General features: G+C 42.5%; 1 protein-coding gene across 6 annotated transcripts in view; it reads left to right on the top strand.

Moving 5' to 3' along the window:
- Positions 1 to 17,343, top strand: part of LOC141752062 (AT-rich interactive domain-containing protein 1B-like) — a 235,278-nt gene that overhangs the window by 178,595 nt on the left and 39,340 nt on the right. For all 6 annotated transcript variants that reach the window (XM_074609864.1, XM_074609863.1, XM_074609860.1 and 3 more), the window contains 2 exons: positions 6,704 to 6,790; positions 10,371 to 10,553. In XM_074609864.1, coding sequence (XP_074465965.1) covers positions 6,704 to 6,790; positions 10,371 to 10,553 — 270 coding nt within the window. The remainder of the gene's footprint in view (positions 1 to 6,703; positions 6,791 to 10,370; positions 10,554 to 17,343) is intronic.

Raw genomic sequence — 17,343 nt, 5'->3', positions numbered from 1 at the left:
CCGCTGCTTTCTTCGCTCAGAGCGTTGCTGTGGTACAGGCCTCCCACCGAGGAACAAGGCTGAATTTTCCATCCCTCTTATTTCTCCACATCTCTCCTCCAGCTCTCTTTCTCCACTTCTGTCCTCCTTTTTTCTGTCTTCATCCACACATCAACCCTCATACCCCCCGTCTACCCAACTCTTTCCAACACTCCCACACGCCTCTGTCCCTCCTCCTCCTCCTGATGGCTGCTCGTGTTCGGAGTGAAACAGCAAAACGCCCTCCCCGCAGACATTATATTCACAAAGCACACCGTCCGCCAAAATAGAAAAGAAAAAAAAAAGAAGAATATGTTGCCGGCTAACCCGGCATGCTGCGTTAGCCATTTAGAGAAATCCCATTCTAACTCCGTCCGACTGGAAAACCCTAACAGGAGCACAGAGCGCAATTATTTTCCCTCCCCAACACCTATTTTCTTGCTTTCTCTCACTCCACCGCTCTCTCTCCCCCGCATCCCACTCGCTGTTTTTTAGCTTAAGCTGCAGTTTTGCTTTACATACAGTTGCTACTCAGCATTGGAAGTAATGAGGACCTTGGGAGAGCGCTTGTTTTGTGAGCCACCGCAGGCCTGCGCTCGTCCCCTACAGGGAGAGTTAACTGGCATTAGCCCCCGGCTTGGAGAGGCATTGACTCGCACCCATTGAGATCTAAACCACCATTATTGGAGCCCGCTGTTTATCTGCCTCTTTCCCCTAAAGACACGGCAAGGAGGGGATATTACCTTGGTGTGTGTGTGTGTGTGTGAGTGTGTGTGTGTGTGTGTGTGTGTGTTTGTCGGGTGGTGCAGGTGTGTGTGCATTTACAGCCTAAGGGTTGTATTAAGAGATGGTGCTGAAGCAGCCCTTTCTCTGTACTCTACACCGGTCTATTAGTGCTCACCGGCGTTCACTTCACTTTAGCAAAAATGGCCCCTGCTGCTTCAGGGGGTCTGTCTTCGTGAGAAACAGTTAGGGAGTGTGTGTGCGTGTGTGCGTGTGTGTGTGTGTGTGTGTGTGTGTGTGTGTGTGTGTGTGTGTGTGTTTGTAGGCAAGCATACGCATCGCTGCATGTTGGTGTACACATATATCTGCACACCCTTGCAAGCATGTACACTGATGCACACCAGCACCCTCTTTTCATCAGCAATTAATAACAGTCTTTACATTGACCCTCTGGTTGACTTTTCTTCATTGCCATTACTCATACACGCACACGCAGTAGTTCCTATATGCCTAATATTACCAGGGCCCTGAAACAAAACAGAAATATGGCCACGAGTACCCTCCCTCGGCTTTGAACTTCCCCGGCATTTGCGTTTGAAACGCTGATGAAAAAAAGCTTCAAAGACCACACTCCCTGTCTTCAAAGGAGACTCGGGGTTGCCTCGACAGTCCTCGCGGAAGAGAAATTTAAAATGTGCATTGGGGTTTTTAGCGAGGAGCATTATCTCCAAAAAACGACAATGAACTCCCATTACTTTTGGCCCCGCTGCCTTGTATCATGAGCAGAAGAGTAGAAAATGGATCTGCTCGCTAAGTGCCTTTTTTTACAAAGAGGAAATTACAGTTGTTTGACTTTTCAGCACGATTCCAAAAGAGCATTTTTTTTTCATTTCCAGATATCTTCCTGTTTGCTCTTGCCATTCATGCAGCGGGGCCCAGTCTATTCTAAAACTCAATTAACACGATCAAAACATCAGATCTGTTCATCATTAGCCGAGTGGTCTCCGATAGGTCAGAGGTGCACTCTCATGAATGAGTCGTGTTTGAAGACCTGCCGTCAAAAATCATTATAAGGATGCTTATTAATCAAATCCTTTCAGCATAAAAACACCTAGCTGGAAAGTATAATTTAATTACAATTCATTCAAAATAAAAGCACCTTGCTTCTTAACCACTGTTCCCATTAAAACTGAATGCGTATGGATGCGAGTGGCAGGGATTTTTTTTTATCATTTGTGTATGTTTATATGTGTGTGCTCAGCTGGCCGCTTGTGGAGGTGTAAATTGCCAGTGGTAGTGACAGTGGATAAAGACGCAGGCTGAGGGACAGCAAGATATTGCCGTGCCACTGATGGCCACATGTGCTAATTGTGTTATAGAGCACCTATGGGAACTCTAGCGCTATAAGGAAAACACACAAAGAGACTTAAACACTGAAACAAAGACACATTCAAGCATGTACACATGAAAAAGATGCATAGTTAAAGACTAAAAACTAATAACAAGATACAAGAATGATCACAAATATTTAAACACGGTCCCCGTTACTCTTAAAAGCCCACATAAAATATCCAAACACCGAAGCTGATCTAAACACATGAAATCATACGTAATCACTACAAAAAGAAACATGTACTCAAAAGTACACATTTACATAAAGTGCATAGTTACAGCCAAGCTTACAAATGGATAAAGACAAATATTAAATCACGCTCATGCACACCAGTCAGAAGAAGATGACCTGGATGGTGGAAGCATTTCCTCACCATTTATTTGTTTTATACATTTTCATTCATAGCAAGCAAAGATGGCCTTTTTTTCCCTTTGGACAGGGAAAGATATACAGCCGGCTCCCGCTGACATTTAGCTCTCCTCGCTCTCTCTCAGCAGCACGTGGAGGAAAAACTGCACGTCAAAGATTCAGCGTATGAATTATTAATGGTACGGATTAAACGTGCCAGGACTCATCGTGGAGCCTGTTTGTTTTATTTGGACGTAATTATTTAATGGCACCTTGTTAAAAATGATAGTGAGGAGAGCAGAGGAGAGGAGAGGAAGGGAAGAGGAGAAAATGTGGGAAGAAGCTTTGTTTGGACAGTAATTGGTGGTGAAATAATTACGAAGTGCTCCGAGCTTCACTCGTTCATCGCAGAGACAGAGGGAAAGAGGGGTGAGGCCTCATCAGACTCAACTCTACTTCCACTCCTCTCTCATCGGCTTCTCAATTTCCTCTTTCTCAACAAGGATCTCTGTTTTCTTGTCGTTCTTTTCACCTCTTTGTCCTCTCTCTCACGCACACACACACGCACAAACACACACTTGTATGTCTTTGCATTAATGTCGTCTCTGGTGACAATTTACATGGGTATGTGGAGAGAGTAGTGGAGCATGGAGGGCACTGTTCCCTATTTGTACCTTCATTGTGGCACACACACACACACACACACACACACACACACACACATACAGTACAAGCTGCTGCCACCACCACTCTGCCATCCAAACAAACAGAGTCTGACAGCGTAGCCGGTGCCTGGCATGCATCCCTGCACACACACACACATACCAGCCTTTATCGTAGGGTCGACTTCCATAGTTTAAGGGTTCAGTAAACTCCTGCTAGCATACTTCATCCTCTCTACCCATCCACCCACCTAAACTGGTGCTACAGCTAAATCTGTCCCTCTGGCAACAAGTGGCCATGACCCTCTACAAGCGGCTTTGGGCTCCTCCTGTCAGACACATAAACACACACTACATAAACAGCACAGTGGAGCGTTAATAAACACAGCTGCATACACATATACGTACGAGTGGTGGAAAGTAACTTAGTACATTTATCAGAGTACTGTACATAGTTATAGTTTGAGGTACTTGTACATGAGTATTTCCATTATTACCAGCTACTTTATACTTCTTTTTGTACTTTTTATTCCACTATAGCTGTGTTTCCATTCCCCTGTTTTTATTTGCATTTTTAATTATCACATTATAAAAGCTGTATAGAAACGACAAAATTCAATAAAACTTCCTAAATTGCGACGAAGGTTTTTGTGCTTACTTGAGCTCATTTTGTAAAAAAAAAAAAAGAGTCAATGTGCGAAATGGATTATAGAATTAAATAAATTCTGACGTATAGCGAACATTTAACTCACACGACCAATTATCTGTTTCCGCTGTCGCCGTCTTCTCGGATATTCCCATAACATGCGAATGCTTGTCTTCATCTCCGGACAGCAAGAAACATGACCAGTACTAACTGACATGAAAGAACAACTAAAACTTGCCCAATTGAAACAAATTCCTGAACTCTTCTCTTCTTATGCTCTCGTAGATGGGTTAGATGCAAACCGACTTGTGTTTTTCTCCGGTTTGCAACTTCTACCTCTTTTTCTGAGATCTCTTTACTGGTAAATTACAGGCATGCAAGCCTATAACGGCAACTTCTGACGAAACTACGCTGTAGCCGCTCCAAACCGGTTGATGGAAACGTACCTAATTCGCTTTTTTTTCCTGCAACATTTCAAAAGTTCGCTTAAAATTCACTTGACATTTGAAAGCAAACACAGCTTATGTTTTTTTTTTTTTTTACAGCTACAGTGTGTTACTTTGCATGTTTACATTTACATAAACAACATATGATTAGTTAATAAAACATGATGCATTGCATAGATTAAACTCCAACACTATATAACTAGTTAAAATGTGGCTTACCTGTTAATACACCATTAATAATAATAACCCAATTATAATACATATATATCATAAAATCATTCAGAAATGGGCCATTGTGCATAATGATTACTTTTACTTTTAACTGTTTCCTGCTACCGCTTACGTAGTTTTACTTTTTTACTTGTAATGGTGTATTTTTACATTTTAGTATTGCTACTTTTACTTAAAGGTGCAAAATGCGAGATTGGGAGCATTTCTATTGCCTCCGCATGGCTCTCATGATGGCGACGGCTGAGCCAGCGGCTTGCAGCTAAAAGTGCTAACAGTGAAAACAACCGCAAAAGTGCTGTTTACCTGGGGGGGGGAACTGGAGGGTGGGTGCTACAGGGACGGCGTTATCAGCTGTATCCGCCAGCTATGTCAACAAAGCACAGAGAAGCTCTGATTAAAACACACACAGAGGGAGAGCGACTTCATTCTCTGCTCAGGTAAACATTACTCCAATATATCTTCACAAAGCAAATAGTTGTTTGATGCTATGTTAATGCTCTGGATATTGTGTAGAGCACTTTTAAGTAAAGGAGTGCTTCTTTCCACCACTGGTACATGCGCCCATAGAAACACGTAGTTAGTGTTTCTAGTGTTATCTCAGGGTTTCTTCAACATTTGCACTCTGACGTTCCTCCTACCCTCCACCACATGGTGACAGACTAATCGAATATTCCCTCTTTGAAGCAGCGCCGCTGGATCTATTCATGTGTGAGGCAGGGGGTCTGTGTGTGTGTGTGTGTGTGTGTGTTAATATTTCAGCACACATCCTATGTGCCTTTGTGCTCTTACGCGTGTTTCCTTGTGTGTTTGAGTGTGTTTATTTACACTTGTTTGTCCAATTACTTTTACATCTGTGTGTGTGTATTCGTGTGCGTGCTGGTGTGTAGGCAGCCGGGCGTATGGAAATGTTGTTTATGCAGTTTTATGCAAAGCAATTATGTTGACTTAATTGGGTTTGTTTATGTGGAGAGTGTGCCACCTCCAGTCATGTATTACTGCTACCGTGGACAGACACATCACACACATGCACACACACTTCTCGAAACAGCACAGCGTTCTACTGCGTGATTGAATAATGGGAAGTGTTTTCTTTATAATAAGGGATTTATATTCACTGTGAGTTTGAAGGACACTAGTAGAAACATGTTGTTTATATACATATATATACACATATCAACAGTACTTCATAATGTGAGTAAACGATTACTTATGGCACATTGTCCAATTTCTATAGAAGTCAAATCATATACTGTAATTGTAAGAATATGTAGTGACAATCATCACTGAACATGTACAGTTGAATAACGTCAACATTTCTTGTATGTTCGGGCGCGCTGCATTCACTTGCGTTATATTTAAGCACTGGATTTTTCATCCACAGCAAAGTACAACCAGTTCAGTTTGGAAAAAAACAAAGCACTTTTCCCCTCGTCTTTCCCTCTCCTCATTGTCTCAGGTCTGAATCCAAAGATAAAAGGTTAATTTGCCATCTCTCTCCTTCCTCTGGGCCAAATCAATCCACCATGGTCTCTGTCTGCCATTGTCCTAATCAGACCCTCAACTCACTATTGGATTTCAATGGAACAGGCACAGCCCAAAGACCTGCACAACCACCCAATCAATGATCCTCAAATGGCTCTGGTTTTCTATAGGGGATCGCTCTGGTTTTAATGCTTACACAAGGAAGTGGCACGGGGTCCAATGACTTGATATGTCCTCTAGAAGTGCATTTGTCATTTAGCTAATAGTGAATAACAAACAACTTCATGCATAGTGATTGTCCTGAGCTCTCGGTGTATGTGTTTGTGTAAGTTTGGCGTCAAACCTCTCTAACCCTATCACTCGAATATCAAGAAAAACATCCAGGGTAGCCTCAGTCAAAATAAATCAGATTTCTCATTGTTTTTCTTTGGGCAGTCAAATTACAGAAAACTTTTTGAACCAAATAACTTCTGTGTCATTGAAAGAAATGTTTAAAGAAAGACAAAAGTGGTCCTTCAGTGTTTTATTGTTCCTGCATTTTCCTTCAATTTTTAATCAAAGAAGGCAGGAAGCAAATATAAATCCAGTTTTCTATTGACCTCGCTTTCATGCGAAGACGCGAATGCTATTCATGCAAAACATTTCCTTTTAATGTGACAGCTTTTGTTACAACCTGTTGAACCTTTGCATCTCTGAGATGTGTCAAGTCAGAGCAGCATCGAATGGATGTCTGAATGTAAATGTTGTTCTGCAGGTTCGGCGATGGCCCCACAGAGCTCTGGGAACGGACCAGAAGGAGCCCACCCGCCAATCACCCGCTCACCTATGGCTCAGGAGAAAGGTATGTGTGTGTTATACGCCGGCCAGCATGTGGTGTTTGGCCTTGTCTGGCCGGGGGAATAGTGAAGGTTGTAAGTCTACAAGGAGTCTACAGAGCTCAATATTTTTTAGAGTGGAGTGCTGTGTGTGTACGTTCATGTGTGTTTCATTTTAGGGAAACATAATGACTAGCACACATGTCCCTGTAGGTCTCTGTAAGTGTTCAACATAAATAGTTTCCATAAGAAATCCAGATTGTACATCACACTCAGATTAAAAGAGGCTGTATACTTACATTCCACACCAGTGGGGGGGCATGAAGAGTAGAGATCATAAGACAGAAAAACAAAAATATTATGTTCGCAAAGCTCAGAGAATAGCACCAACAAGGGTTGTAATGAAAGGTTTTCTGAGGGAGCAAAATGACAAAAGATGTTCGCACAAAGACGTAAACAAAGGCTAGTTTGGCTCAATGCAGGACTTTTGTTCTTCTTTCTTCTGCTGTTCCAAAATGAGTTCCTTCAGCAAGCATACCACCGGTTTAAGGGGCCGTTCACATGCCGCGTCTAAAACGCGTAGGAGACGCCAGCCGTGCCGCTTTCATCCTTTTATCCAAGGTGCTTCGGAGGTTGCGCTACTGTTACGCCTGCCGTTATAAAGCAACAAAAACCTGTGTGCTGCGTTGACGATGATGAAGTTGTGGTAATTTAATCAGTAAAAGCCTCACTGACTAAACTAAACACAATCAATACAAAGATAAATGGATTACCAGCACCGTAAATCCCTCACAGTAGCTTTTCTGCTAGATTTCTCAGTGTCAAGTTGGCCGACCTTTCAACCGGACGTTGTGACGTTCTTGGACGTAAAAGGAGAAGCAAGTAAAATAGTCGGTGGGACAGATGGTAAAGCTCTGGGTAGCCCTGCACTTAAATAATTAACTTCTCCTCCATATTTACCATAGAGTGATATTTACGGAAGAAAGAAAAGATATCTGCCAGCTGGGATTGGTTATTCCTCGTCACATGACTTGAGTGTGCGCGCTACAGTTCCAAAAGTTTAACTATTTTTTATCTCTGAGCGCGAACGCTCCTGCGTTTTAGCGTGCCTGCCGCGCCTCTACATTGACAACAATTTGAGCATGCAAAAAACACAGCATTTGAACAGGCCCTTACACCTTTCATATATTTTGTGTTTAAAACTAACTTTTTAAACACATGCTGGATCAAATTATAATTGTAGTTTAGGCTGAGCAGGTGTTCTCACACAAACACACGTACACAATGTTTTTGCAGCATAATGCATCATAATTTTCCAAACACCGTAAACATTCAGTCAACTTATCCTTGACTTAGTTCAAGTCAGAGTGTGTGTTCTTTTGATAGAGCCACTTCAGTTTTGCCCACAACTTGTTGCCAGAGGCTTGTAACATGAATGCTAACCCACAAGCCACATGCGCCTGCCAAATGGGAAATTGTTTCCAGCAATTATGGCCTCTTCTCGAGTATTACTAAAAACAGCAGAATTGCTCATTTAGGAAAAAAAAAAACAGCATCCACACAACACTGCAAAAAAACCCTGAAAGACTGGGATGTAACCTTAATGGAATGACTGTGATGCTCCCTCTCTATCACCCTCCGAAGAGAAGTTAACACAGAGGGAGAGAGAGAGAGTGGATGGATGAAGACAGAGAGAGAGAGTGAGGCTCTGTAAAAGGTTATTTCGCAACATGATGAAATCAAGGCGGAGATTTAATGTTGCTCTCTAATGCCTGTAAACCTCGAGCCCTCCCCAGCCCGGTCCAGAAAAAACACAGCGCCGGTTAACAGGGCTGGTTGTTTTTCCGCTGTTTTCCTAGCAAGGATTAACCCTCCCTCCCCGACACAAACGTCCCACTTTGCTCAAGTGCCTGCCTCCCTAAGAGCCTCTCTCCACTCTTCATTTCCATAAATCCGCTGAATGTCCCTTTTTTTTCCACGCACTGTCTCTCGCGTGCTTCGCTGGCTGCCTGTTGTTGTTGTCCGGCTGAGAGCTTCATTCGCTTCGCCAGAAAGAGAGAAAGGTTTATGTGTGTGTGTGAGCGTGAGTGTGTGTGTGTGTGTGGAGAGGGAGAGGGAACGAAGCAGAGAGAGAGAGCGAAATCCTTGAATGTGTTATTTGCTTTTAGCACTGTCTCACAATGTTCCTCTCCCCATCCATTTTCCAGGCAATTTAAAGTGCGATATTACACACTGTAATTTTTTTCTCCTCCTCTCCAGAATCCCCTTTCCCTAATGGAAGCAAAACATTACAATAATGTCCTCGCTCCTTAAACCCAGCACTCGCAGCCTAAGCACTTTCAGGCCCCAATCGCTCTTTCCCTCCGTTGCTCTGTCTTTCCCTCCCACACACACTTTCTCTCTCACTGCCTCTCTCTCTGTCTTGGCCTCCGTCTCTTTCCCGCACACACAAACACACACACTCACACGGAGCGTTTATTGCTCTCTTTCTCCGTTATCTCCCCCCACACACTCAGAAACACAAATATGTACACACACGTGTGTGCACACAAGCATGTAGTGAATAACACATAGCATTTTTAAACTTTTATCTCCCTCCTCTCCCCTCACATTTTCTCTCGCTCTCTTAGCAGAAACAAGGAATTATACAAGTGTCAACTTGCACTTTCCATCTCCGTCGTTTCCCTAAACCCCAAACTCACTAAAGAGTCGGTCCGTGCACGCTCATTCAACAAAGCGGATGGCTATCAAAGTTTACAGTCGAGCAGACCCAATCCATTTACACCTAATCTGCTATACTGAATCCCCGCCAACACACACATACACTCACACACACACGCCCACACACCCTCGTCTTTTTCCCTCAATGGCTGTCCAGCGACCTTTCCCCATTCGTGGTGGATTGGGAGACCTTTCTGTGGGTTTTTTAAAAAACGAACGGGGCCGCTTGAAAGAGCGAAGCCCAGGCGAGGATTGCTCCAAATGTCAATTTGAATGGTGGAGGCGAGTTTGGGCCTGAGAGGCTTTGACACATCTATTGACAGAACGGCTTAGAATAACATAGTAGCCATGGTCAAATCACCGGCTTATTCTGTGGAGAGTGCAGCACACGTTTGGCCTTGCTCACACACCCCTACACACAGACACATGGACTCCGCTTTTGCAGGCGTACATAGATCTTTAAGGCCAGGTATACACTTGACTTGTGCTTTCACCACTGATAAAGTTCACCAAACATTCTGTGTGTATGTTTGTTTGTGCTCAGGGTTCCTTTTACATGTCAGCCTGTCCTTTTTGTACGTGTTTTGTCTAATACCCGCTCCATGCCACGGTACACACTGATGTGCATCTACGAGTAACAGGAGCCGACGCCAAGGTAAAAGATTAGCGCTTTCATCAAAAGGAAGGGTCTCTTTACACGAGGAAATTGAATGGATATACTGATTTGTTGAGCTAGAAAGAATCATCACACCCACCCTCGCTCATCCCTCGGTCAACATTTGATTTCGCTGAGCAGGTACATTCACTCTTGAAGGACTCTTTGGGTTTTAGGCATTTTATAACAAAGTGTTGACATTGCTTTTTATGTCTATTCGTGTGTTTCAGGGTTCATGTCCAACATGCAGAGGAGCCAGGCTGGCTCTCAGTTTGCTTCTCCTCAGTCCGGACCTCCTATGTCCCCCCACCCCTCACCTGGGGGCCCAGTGTATCCTGGGATGGGTCCCTACTCCCAGAGCGGCGGCCCTTCAGGCCCATATGGACCTCAAGGATCACAGTATGGACACCAAGGTTGGAGCCTGTTTGCCTAAATGGCCATTATAACAAACATTAATTTAAAGATCTACTGGCAGAAATGGAAAATTAAATTAAGTATGTATTCTTTAGTGTATAATCACCTGAGAATAAGAATCATTGTGTTTTCGTTACCTTAGAATGAGCCGTTTATATATACATACGGAGCGGGTCCTCTCCACGGAGCCGGCCGCCATGTTTCTACAGTAGCCCAGAACGGACAAACCAAACACTGGCTCTAGATTTTCACATCAGCCTCCTTAGTTCTTCTACATACTTGGCACACGGGAGAAGTTTCAGTTGGTTGCAATCTGCAACCACTAGATGCCGCCAAATCCTACACATTACACCTTTAACACACATTTAACTTGTTTTCATTGGTGTGAATTACACTTAAAGGAATAGAAGTTTCTGGAAGACTGGCCCATTGATTATCCGAGAACTGAAACACACTAAAGGCCCGAGCCGTTATTATGAGCCATTGAAGCTTGGTGACGTAGCGACCACTCAGAGGACTAGTTAGTAAACTGCTGTAGCTGGCAAGCTAACCGCTAACATGGCTGCAAGCCTGGAACATGCTCATGCTAATAAGCTCCCCAAGAATCTATGTGTTTTCTCTATATGCCATTTACTCCCCCTGGTATTTTGTTCTCATTATTATACATCATTTCAATCGATGAAGAATTTTATTGAAAAGGGGAAAAAGCTCTCTGCGCTAACTAGCTGTCACTTAGCAATCATGCTGGTCGGTAACAAGATAATAAGTTTGCATTTTATTCAAAAGGCATATTTGTACCATTGACTCCTGTCTCATAGCTGTCTGCAAACCAGTCCTCTTTTGTGGAGCAGCTTATACTCCAACAACAGCAAATAAGATACAATAATTCCCTCCATTTTGGACTCCATGGCTGTCCGGTCCTTTAAAGTCAGCACTGTTAATGCCGCAAATGTGCGTGTCAAAGTTCACCAAGGTTGAACTTTGCGCTAAATAATTCATGTGGATTTAATTTATAACTTTAGCAAATTAATTAAGTAAGTAAATAAGTAATTATTTCGGCGATTCCATTGAAATTACTTGATTTTGTTGTGATCATTTTTCTATTTTAAATGGTGTGACCAGGCCTTAATACTTAATCATAAAGTATTTTTAATAATAAAAATAGCATGTGATATTTTTATTTGAAGCAACATTCATTTTTGACTATATTCAAGTGAGAAAATTCCACATTTATTCTCAGCTTTTCTCAATTCCTTAATGACACGTACTGTATGTTGTAAACGGGACGTAGTCAGCACTAGTTTGAAATTGTTTTTATTATCAGAATTCCTCTTTTCTCATCTCCTACACAAAAGTGTGAGACTTAGCTGCACTTTTGAGATTATATTGTGTTACATTGTGTGTTAGTGAAGAGCACCTGAGCCAATAATCTATTGAAGACACACAAAGGCTGATCAAGGGAGAGTCAATTTCTAATTTGATCAAAAAGTCAGCCTACCTGGGCGCCTGGGTTAGCTCAGTTGGTAGAGCGGGCGTCCATGTATTAAGGCTTGGTCCTGACCGCGGCGGCCCGGGTTTGAATCCGGCCTGTGGCCCTTTCCGCATCCACTCTCTCTCTCCCCCCTTTCAAGACTCTATCCACTGTCCTGTCATAAAAATGGAAAATGCCCCCAAAAAAATAACTTTAAAAAAAAAAAAAAAAGTCAGTCTACCCCACATTTCAGTGTGTTCCCTTTAAGCAGGAATGTTGACTCTATCTCTGGATTTTAATAAGAAATCGAGTCCTTGGAGCCGGGCTCATTGAAAAAACATAAAGTAACTCTGTCACTCTTTGTCAGAACCAGAGGATGTAACTTCCAGGCCACGGTTTAAGAGAGACTATTCAAAACCAAAAGATAGAATTTAATTTCCCACAAGTTATGACTCCTTTCAAACTTAACGAATTATTAATCATGAAAACCACTAACAGGCCCCGTGTTGACTTACTCTGTTGACTTTTACCTGACATCAGTTTTGTGGAAGAGCTTTGGCTTTCTGACTAGACTTATTGAAGTGATGAATACCATGCGTATCATTCATTCAGGGGGAGTCTGGCTTCAGATGGGAAAGCCACATTTGTCTTTTCTGATGACTGCTGGCCCCCATTTCGCAGTCACATTGGGCCTTGACATCAGTGTCATTGGTCTCAAAGAGAGTTTGCTGATGAGGAATACAAAAAGACTCATTTTGAAAGACATATCCATCCTCTGTTTTTTTCTCTAACTCTATCTCTTTCTATAACTCCCATACACACACACACACACACAGATACAGTCTTCACTGGTCCTGTGTGGTGGGTCTCACTGCGGGCATTAAAAACCCAGCTTTCTGAGGTTGGACTCTCAGAATATTCATGAGACACTTGAGCTCTAGACGGACCTCTTGGCCCTCCTCATGATAAGATTATGAGGTAGCTCCAGAATGACAAGGCAGACTGACACAAGGTTTATCCACTGAATCATGATGTCCAGTGGTGGAAGACGTACTCAGATCTTTCACTTACGTAAAATATCACTGTAAAAATACTCTGTTACATGTAAAAGTCCTGCATTCAAAATCATACTTAAGTAAAAGTACAAAAGTAATAGCATCAAAATCTCCTTCAAGTACCAAAAGTAAAAGCACTCATTATGCAGAATGTACCATTTTAGAATAATGTTTGTTATATTAACAGATTATAATGACTGATGCCTTAATGTATTCACCACTTTAATGTTTCAGCTGGTAAAGGCGGCACTAATTTGTAGGGGTGAGAATCACCAGAGGCCCCACGATACAATATTATCACGATACTTAAGTCACGATACGATCTTATTGCGATTTAAAAAAAAATTTGAATTGCAAATTATTCAGTTTGTCAACATCTGTGAAAACTGTATCAGTTTTCACTCTGTTCATCTCAGAGTTTTCATTCACATATCTTGAGGTCAGAGTTCAAGGGACCCCTTTGAAAATGACCATGCCAGTTTTTCCTCGCCAAAATTTAGTGTAACTTTGGAGCGTTATTTAGCGTTCTTCCCGACAAGCTAACATGACGTGGTTGGTACCAATGAATTCCTTAGGTTTAAGACTGAGCTCGCTACAACCTCTTAAAGACAGAATAGCGTCTGGGCTCGCCGGCAGGCCGCTGGATCATTTAGAGGTTAATAATTTATATAATAAAAGGTTGATACTCACTACAATATTGCCATCATAATTTATTAGTTGATTTGTATTTTGTATTATTAATCTAAATCTAGAAAGTAACTAGTAACTAAAGGTATCAAATAAATGTAGTGCAGTAAATTGTACAATATTTGCCTCCAAAATGAAGTGGAGTAGAAGTATAAAGTAGCATAAAATGGAAATACTTAATTAAATGCACGTTAGATACTTCTATAAACTCAATGTAGTGTTTGCAGTAGTAGTAGTAGTAGTATCCATAAGGACAGAGGTATAGTTATGGCACCTTACTTGAGATTGGGACTGTCATGTCTTAAAAGCATACAGTCTCTCCTCTTCTATTGAGACATTTATTGTTTTATTTATTGTGTTTGACATATTCAAATTCACGTATATATTGTCTGTTGTTTATTTACAACAAGATGACTGCAAAGATTCTCGTTTTATCTCCCACAAGGGTGGGAAACTCTACTCCGAGGAGGAAGCTTTTTGTACCAAGATGCACAGCATTCAAACATGAGGCTTCAAACATTAGTAAATTCACAGGTTCACAACTGTGAAATGTTTAAAAAGAAAAGAATAGCAGAATTAAAACTAGGTTTTAAGCCCAGCTAACTTCTCTGCTAATTTGCTGCAGTTGTTCCAGATATTAACCAATTAAAAAAATGATTAGGTTTAACAACAACTTTTCGGTCTGTTCCTGAATAATCATTGTGCTATTACCCTCTGAGCAAGTCTTTGGTTCACTTCACTATATAGATACAGTATACTGTAGGCCTGTTTAATGAGACATTTGGTAAATCAGTCACGTACAATCAATCCAAGCTTCTTCTGATACTCAAGAAAAAAAATTGGAAAAATATACAAATCACAGATTCCCATAGATTTTGGGAATAAACTTTGGATTGCTCTCTGTAATTAAGCATTCTCCGCTCGCTTGTTTTCTCCAACGTACTGCGACTCCTGGCCATCCAACAAACGTTGACATCTGCTGTTGTACTTCGTTTTCTGCCTTTGGCGACGCACCAGACGAAACATTATGGTATTTTTTTTTGGTAAATGTGTGTTTTAATGTGTCACCTTGATAAATGCGCCCATCCGTGCGTGTGTTTTCCCAAAATTGCGTCCTCTCCCTCGCATTTGTTAATGTTGATTAATAGCCCTAATGCATTTGGTATTTGGTCTGCCTTCTCCACCCACTCTTATCTCTTAATGTGACTTTGGCTGGGCTGACAGCCCAGTAAGCAGACAGAAAAAAGAGAAATAAAGTAAGCAGAGAGCGACAGCGAGGCGGACTAGCCCGGAAGAGGCTCCGGAGGCAGATGAGCGTGAAATCTCGCTTGGATGACAGGAGAGATGTTCCCATCAGAAACGAAAAGAACAGCTCGGGCTCGCTGTCTTCTCATCACACACACATGCAGTATATATATATTGATGTATGTAGACTCTCATTCAAATTTAATACACTTGCAACTGACCTGCATCTGTCCTGTATTAGTACTCGAGGATATTTTCAGACAGCAGCGCAGCAAGTACTTTGCTGCTTCTTGAGTGGCTACATTTGTATCTTTGCATAGTACCATAGAGAACAAACCAAACAAAAATAGTAGGTAGTAAAATCTCTCTTTTACTACCGGCTGTATCTATATTTCCCAGTTTATTAGGTACACACAGCTAAAACCAATGCTGTTTAATAGAATAGCCCTGCAACTCTCATTTTTAGTTTTTATTGAAATTGTTTTAGAGAGCTGTTGAGTCAACTTTATGGTCATTTTGGAGTCTGTAGTGTTTGGTGTTTTGCATTATGCTGAGATGTGCTTCTTATATTTTTACTATTTGATCAGCCAGGACGTGCTTTGCTGGATGACGTTGCATTGCATTGTGGAAAAAGTTGAGCCAGGCTAAACTTTTTCGCCAGACCACCCAGGGTTTCTTGCAGCCCTCTGCACACTGTACCAACGCAGTGATCTCATTGAAATGAATGAGAAGGCTATATGTTTTTGATGTAGTGTTATTGCCTGTCTGAACATGGCCTTACCCTCATATCAAAAATGTACAATGGCTCCTTTAAACTGGTCATGTTTATACATATTTCCATCCGTTTGATGACGTGTCGTCCCTAGCAGAAATCTTTGATACACAAAGAGACACTCATCAGCAATAAATATGAAAACATTACTCCCACCACCTCGTTTACTGGAGAGTATTCATATGGGGACATGGCCTGGGTCCCAGCTCTTAAAGGGCCCGTCAGGGGCCTGTTCGGGGTGAACAGGGCAGACAGCTGCTGGTCATTGTTCTTAATGACAGCTCCATCTGCTTCCCTTCCTTCTCCCTAGTGCACTAACAAATTAGCCAGCCATTAGCCAACACAGAAACGCACTCCAAGTTTCTGAACTCTGCTCTGCTGTTTTTCTTGGCCTGTCTGCCTACAGTATGCTCGGAGAACCCCACTCTGATGATGTGCGTGTGGTGTGTGACGCAAAATTTCCGGCAATCATGCTTGCCACACACACCAGCAGTAAGAGTTTGTAGCTCACCAAAGAACATAAAAACGGTAAGGGAAGGCTGCAGCACTGCTCTTTTATCAGGGGCTAACGACTGTAGTACAGCTCGCATAATCGACTACATAAACCCTTCCAACATACGGTTATGAGACTGCAGGAGGATGTGGCCCTTCTACAAACAATACTAAAATATTTAGTACTTATTTCCAGAGATCTTTGATTAGATAAGTCTGCTTCCTAGACTGTGACCAAAGCTTTTCTTCCAGATTGACGCACAGTCAAAACCTTGGCAAAGCGTTCCCCCCTTTGCTGTTTTCTCACAGTCTAAATGAGAGCTCTTACAGTGAGTGGACTGGCCAGTATTTCCCCCAAAAAATATTTATGCTGCTTTATGTTCATGGCTGTCCTTTGGAAGCCCTCTTTATCCAAAGTTAAACTGATCTCGTACTGTGTGTTGATATCGCTCTCCTCAGGACTCAAATAACTCCAACAGCTGTTTCCAAGACATGCACTTGGACACGGTACAGAGCCAGCATGTTGAGAACAGTGGACACACTGACAGACAGGGGAGGAGGATATCAGGCCATTACAGGAAAGAGATTTGGAGCCTGCTCTCTCTCCCACCCATCGCATAGCTTCCCCCCCCTCCTTCGAGGGGTTAACCACTCGCTGGTAATGACCATGCCTCAGACAGCACTTTTAAGCCTTGGTGCCTCGCTGGAGCGGCGGTGTAATTCAGCCAAAAAAGCCAGCGCCCGGGGGAGGGAGAGGAGTTTTTCGGAGGAAATTGACAGTGTGTGGAGCTCGGCAGCCCCAAGGCGCACCCCGGCCCTGCTTAGGCTCAGACGCCCTGCCGGGGAAGGTGCTGAGGTGGCTGGGAGAGGATGTGGGAGCCTCGGGCAAGAGAAGACGCTGCAAAAAAAAAACTATCCATCCCAGCAAGTCCTACATGTATACTGCAGTCTAATAAGTGTTAAAACCGTATAAAGCAAGTGAAGACATTTCTGGTCTGCATTGACATCATCGATAGCTGTGAACTGATCTGCCTAATTTCAAGATCAGATGAAACTGCATTAGAAAC

Source organism: Sebastes fasciatus, chromosome 15, assembly GCF_043250625.1.
Source record: "Sebastes fasciatus isolate fSebFas1 chromosome 15, fSebFas1.pri, whole genome shotgun sequence".
Lineage (NCBI taxonomy): Eukaryota > Metazoa > Chordata > Actinopteri > Perciformes > Sebastidae > Sebastes > Sebastes fasciatus.
This window is presented reverse-complemented; position numbering and strand designations above follow the sequence as displayed.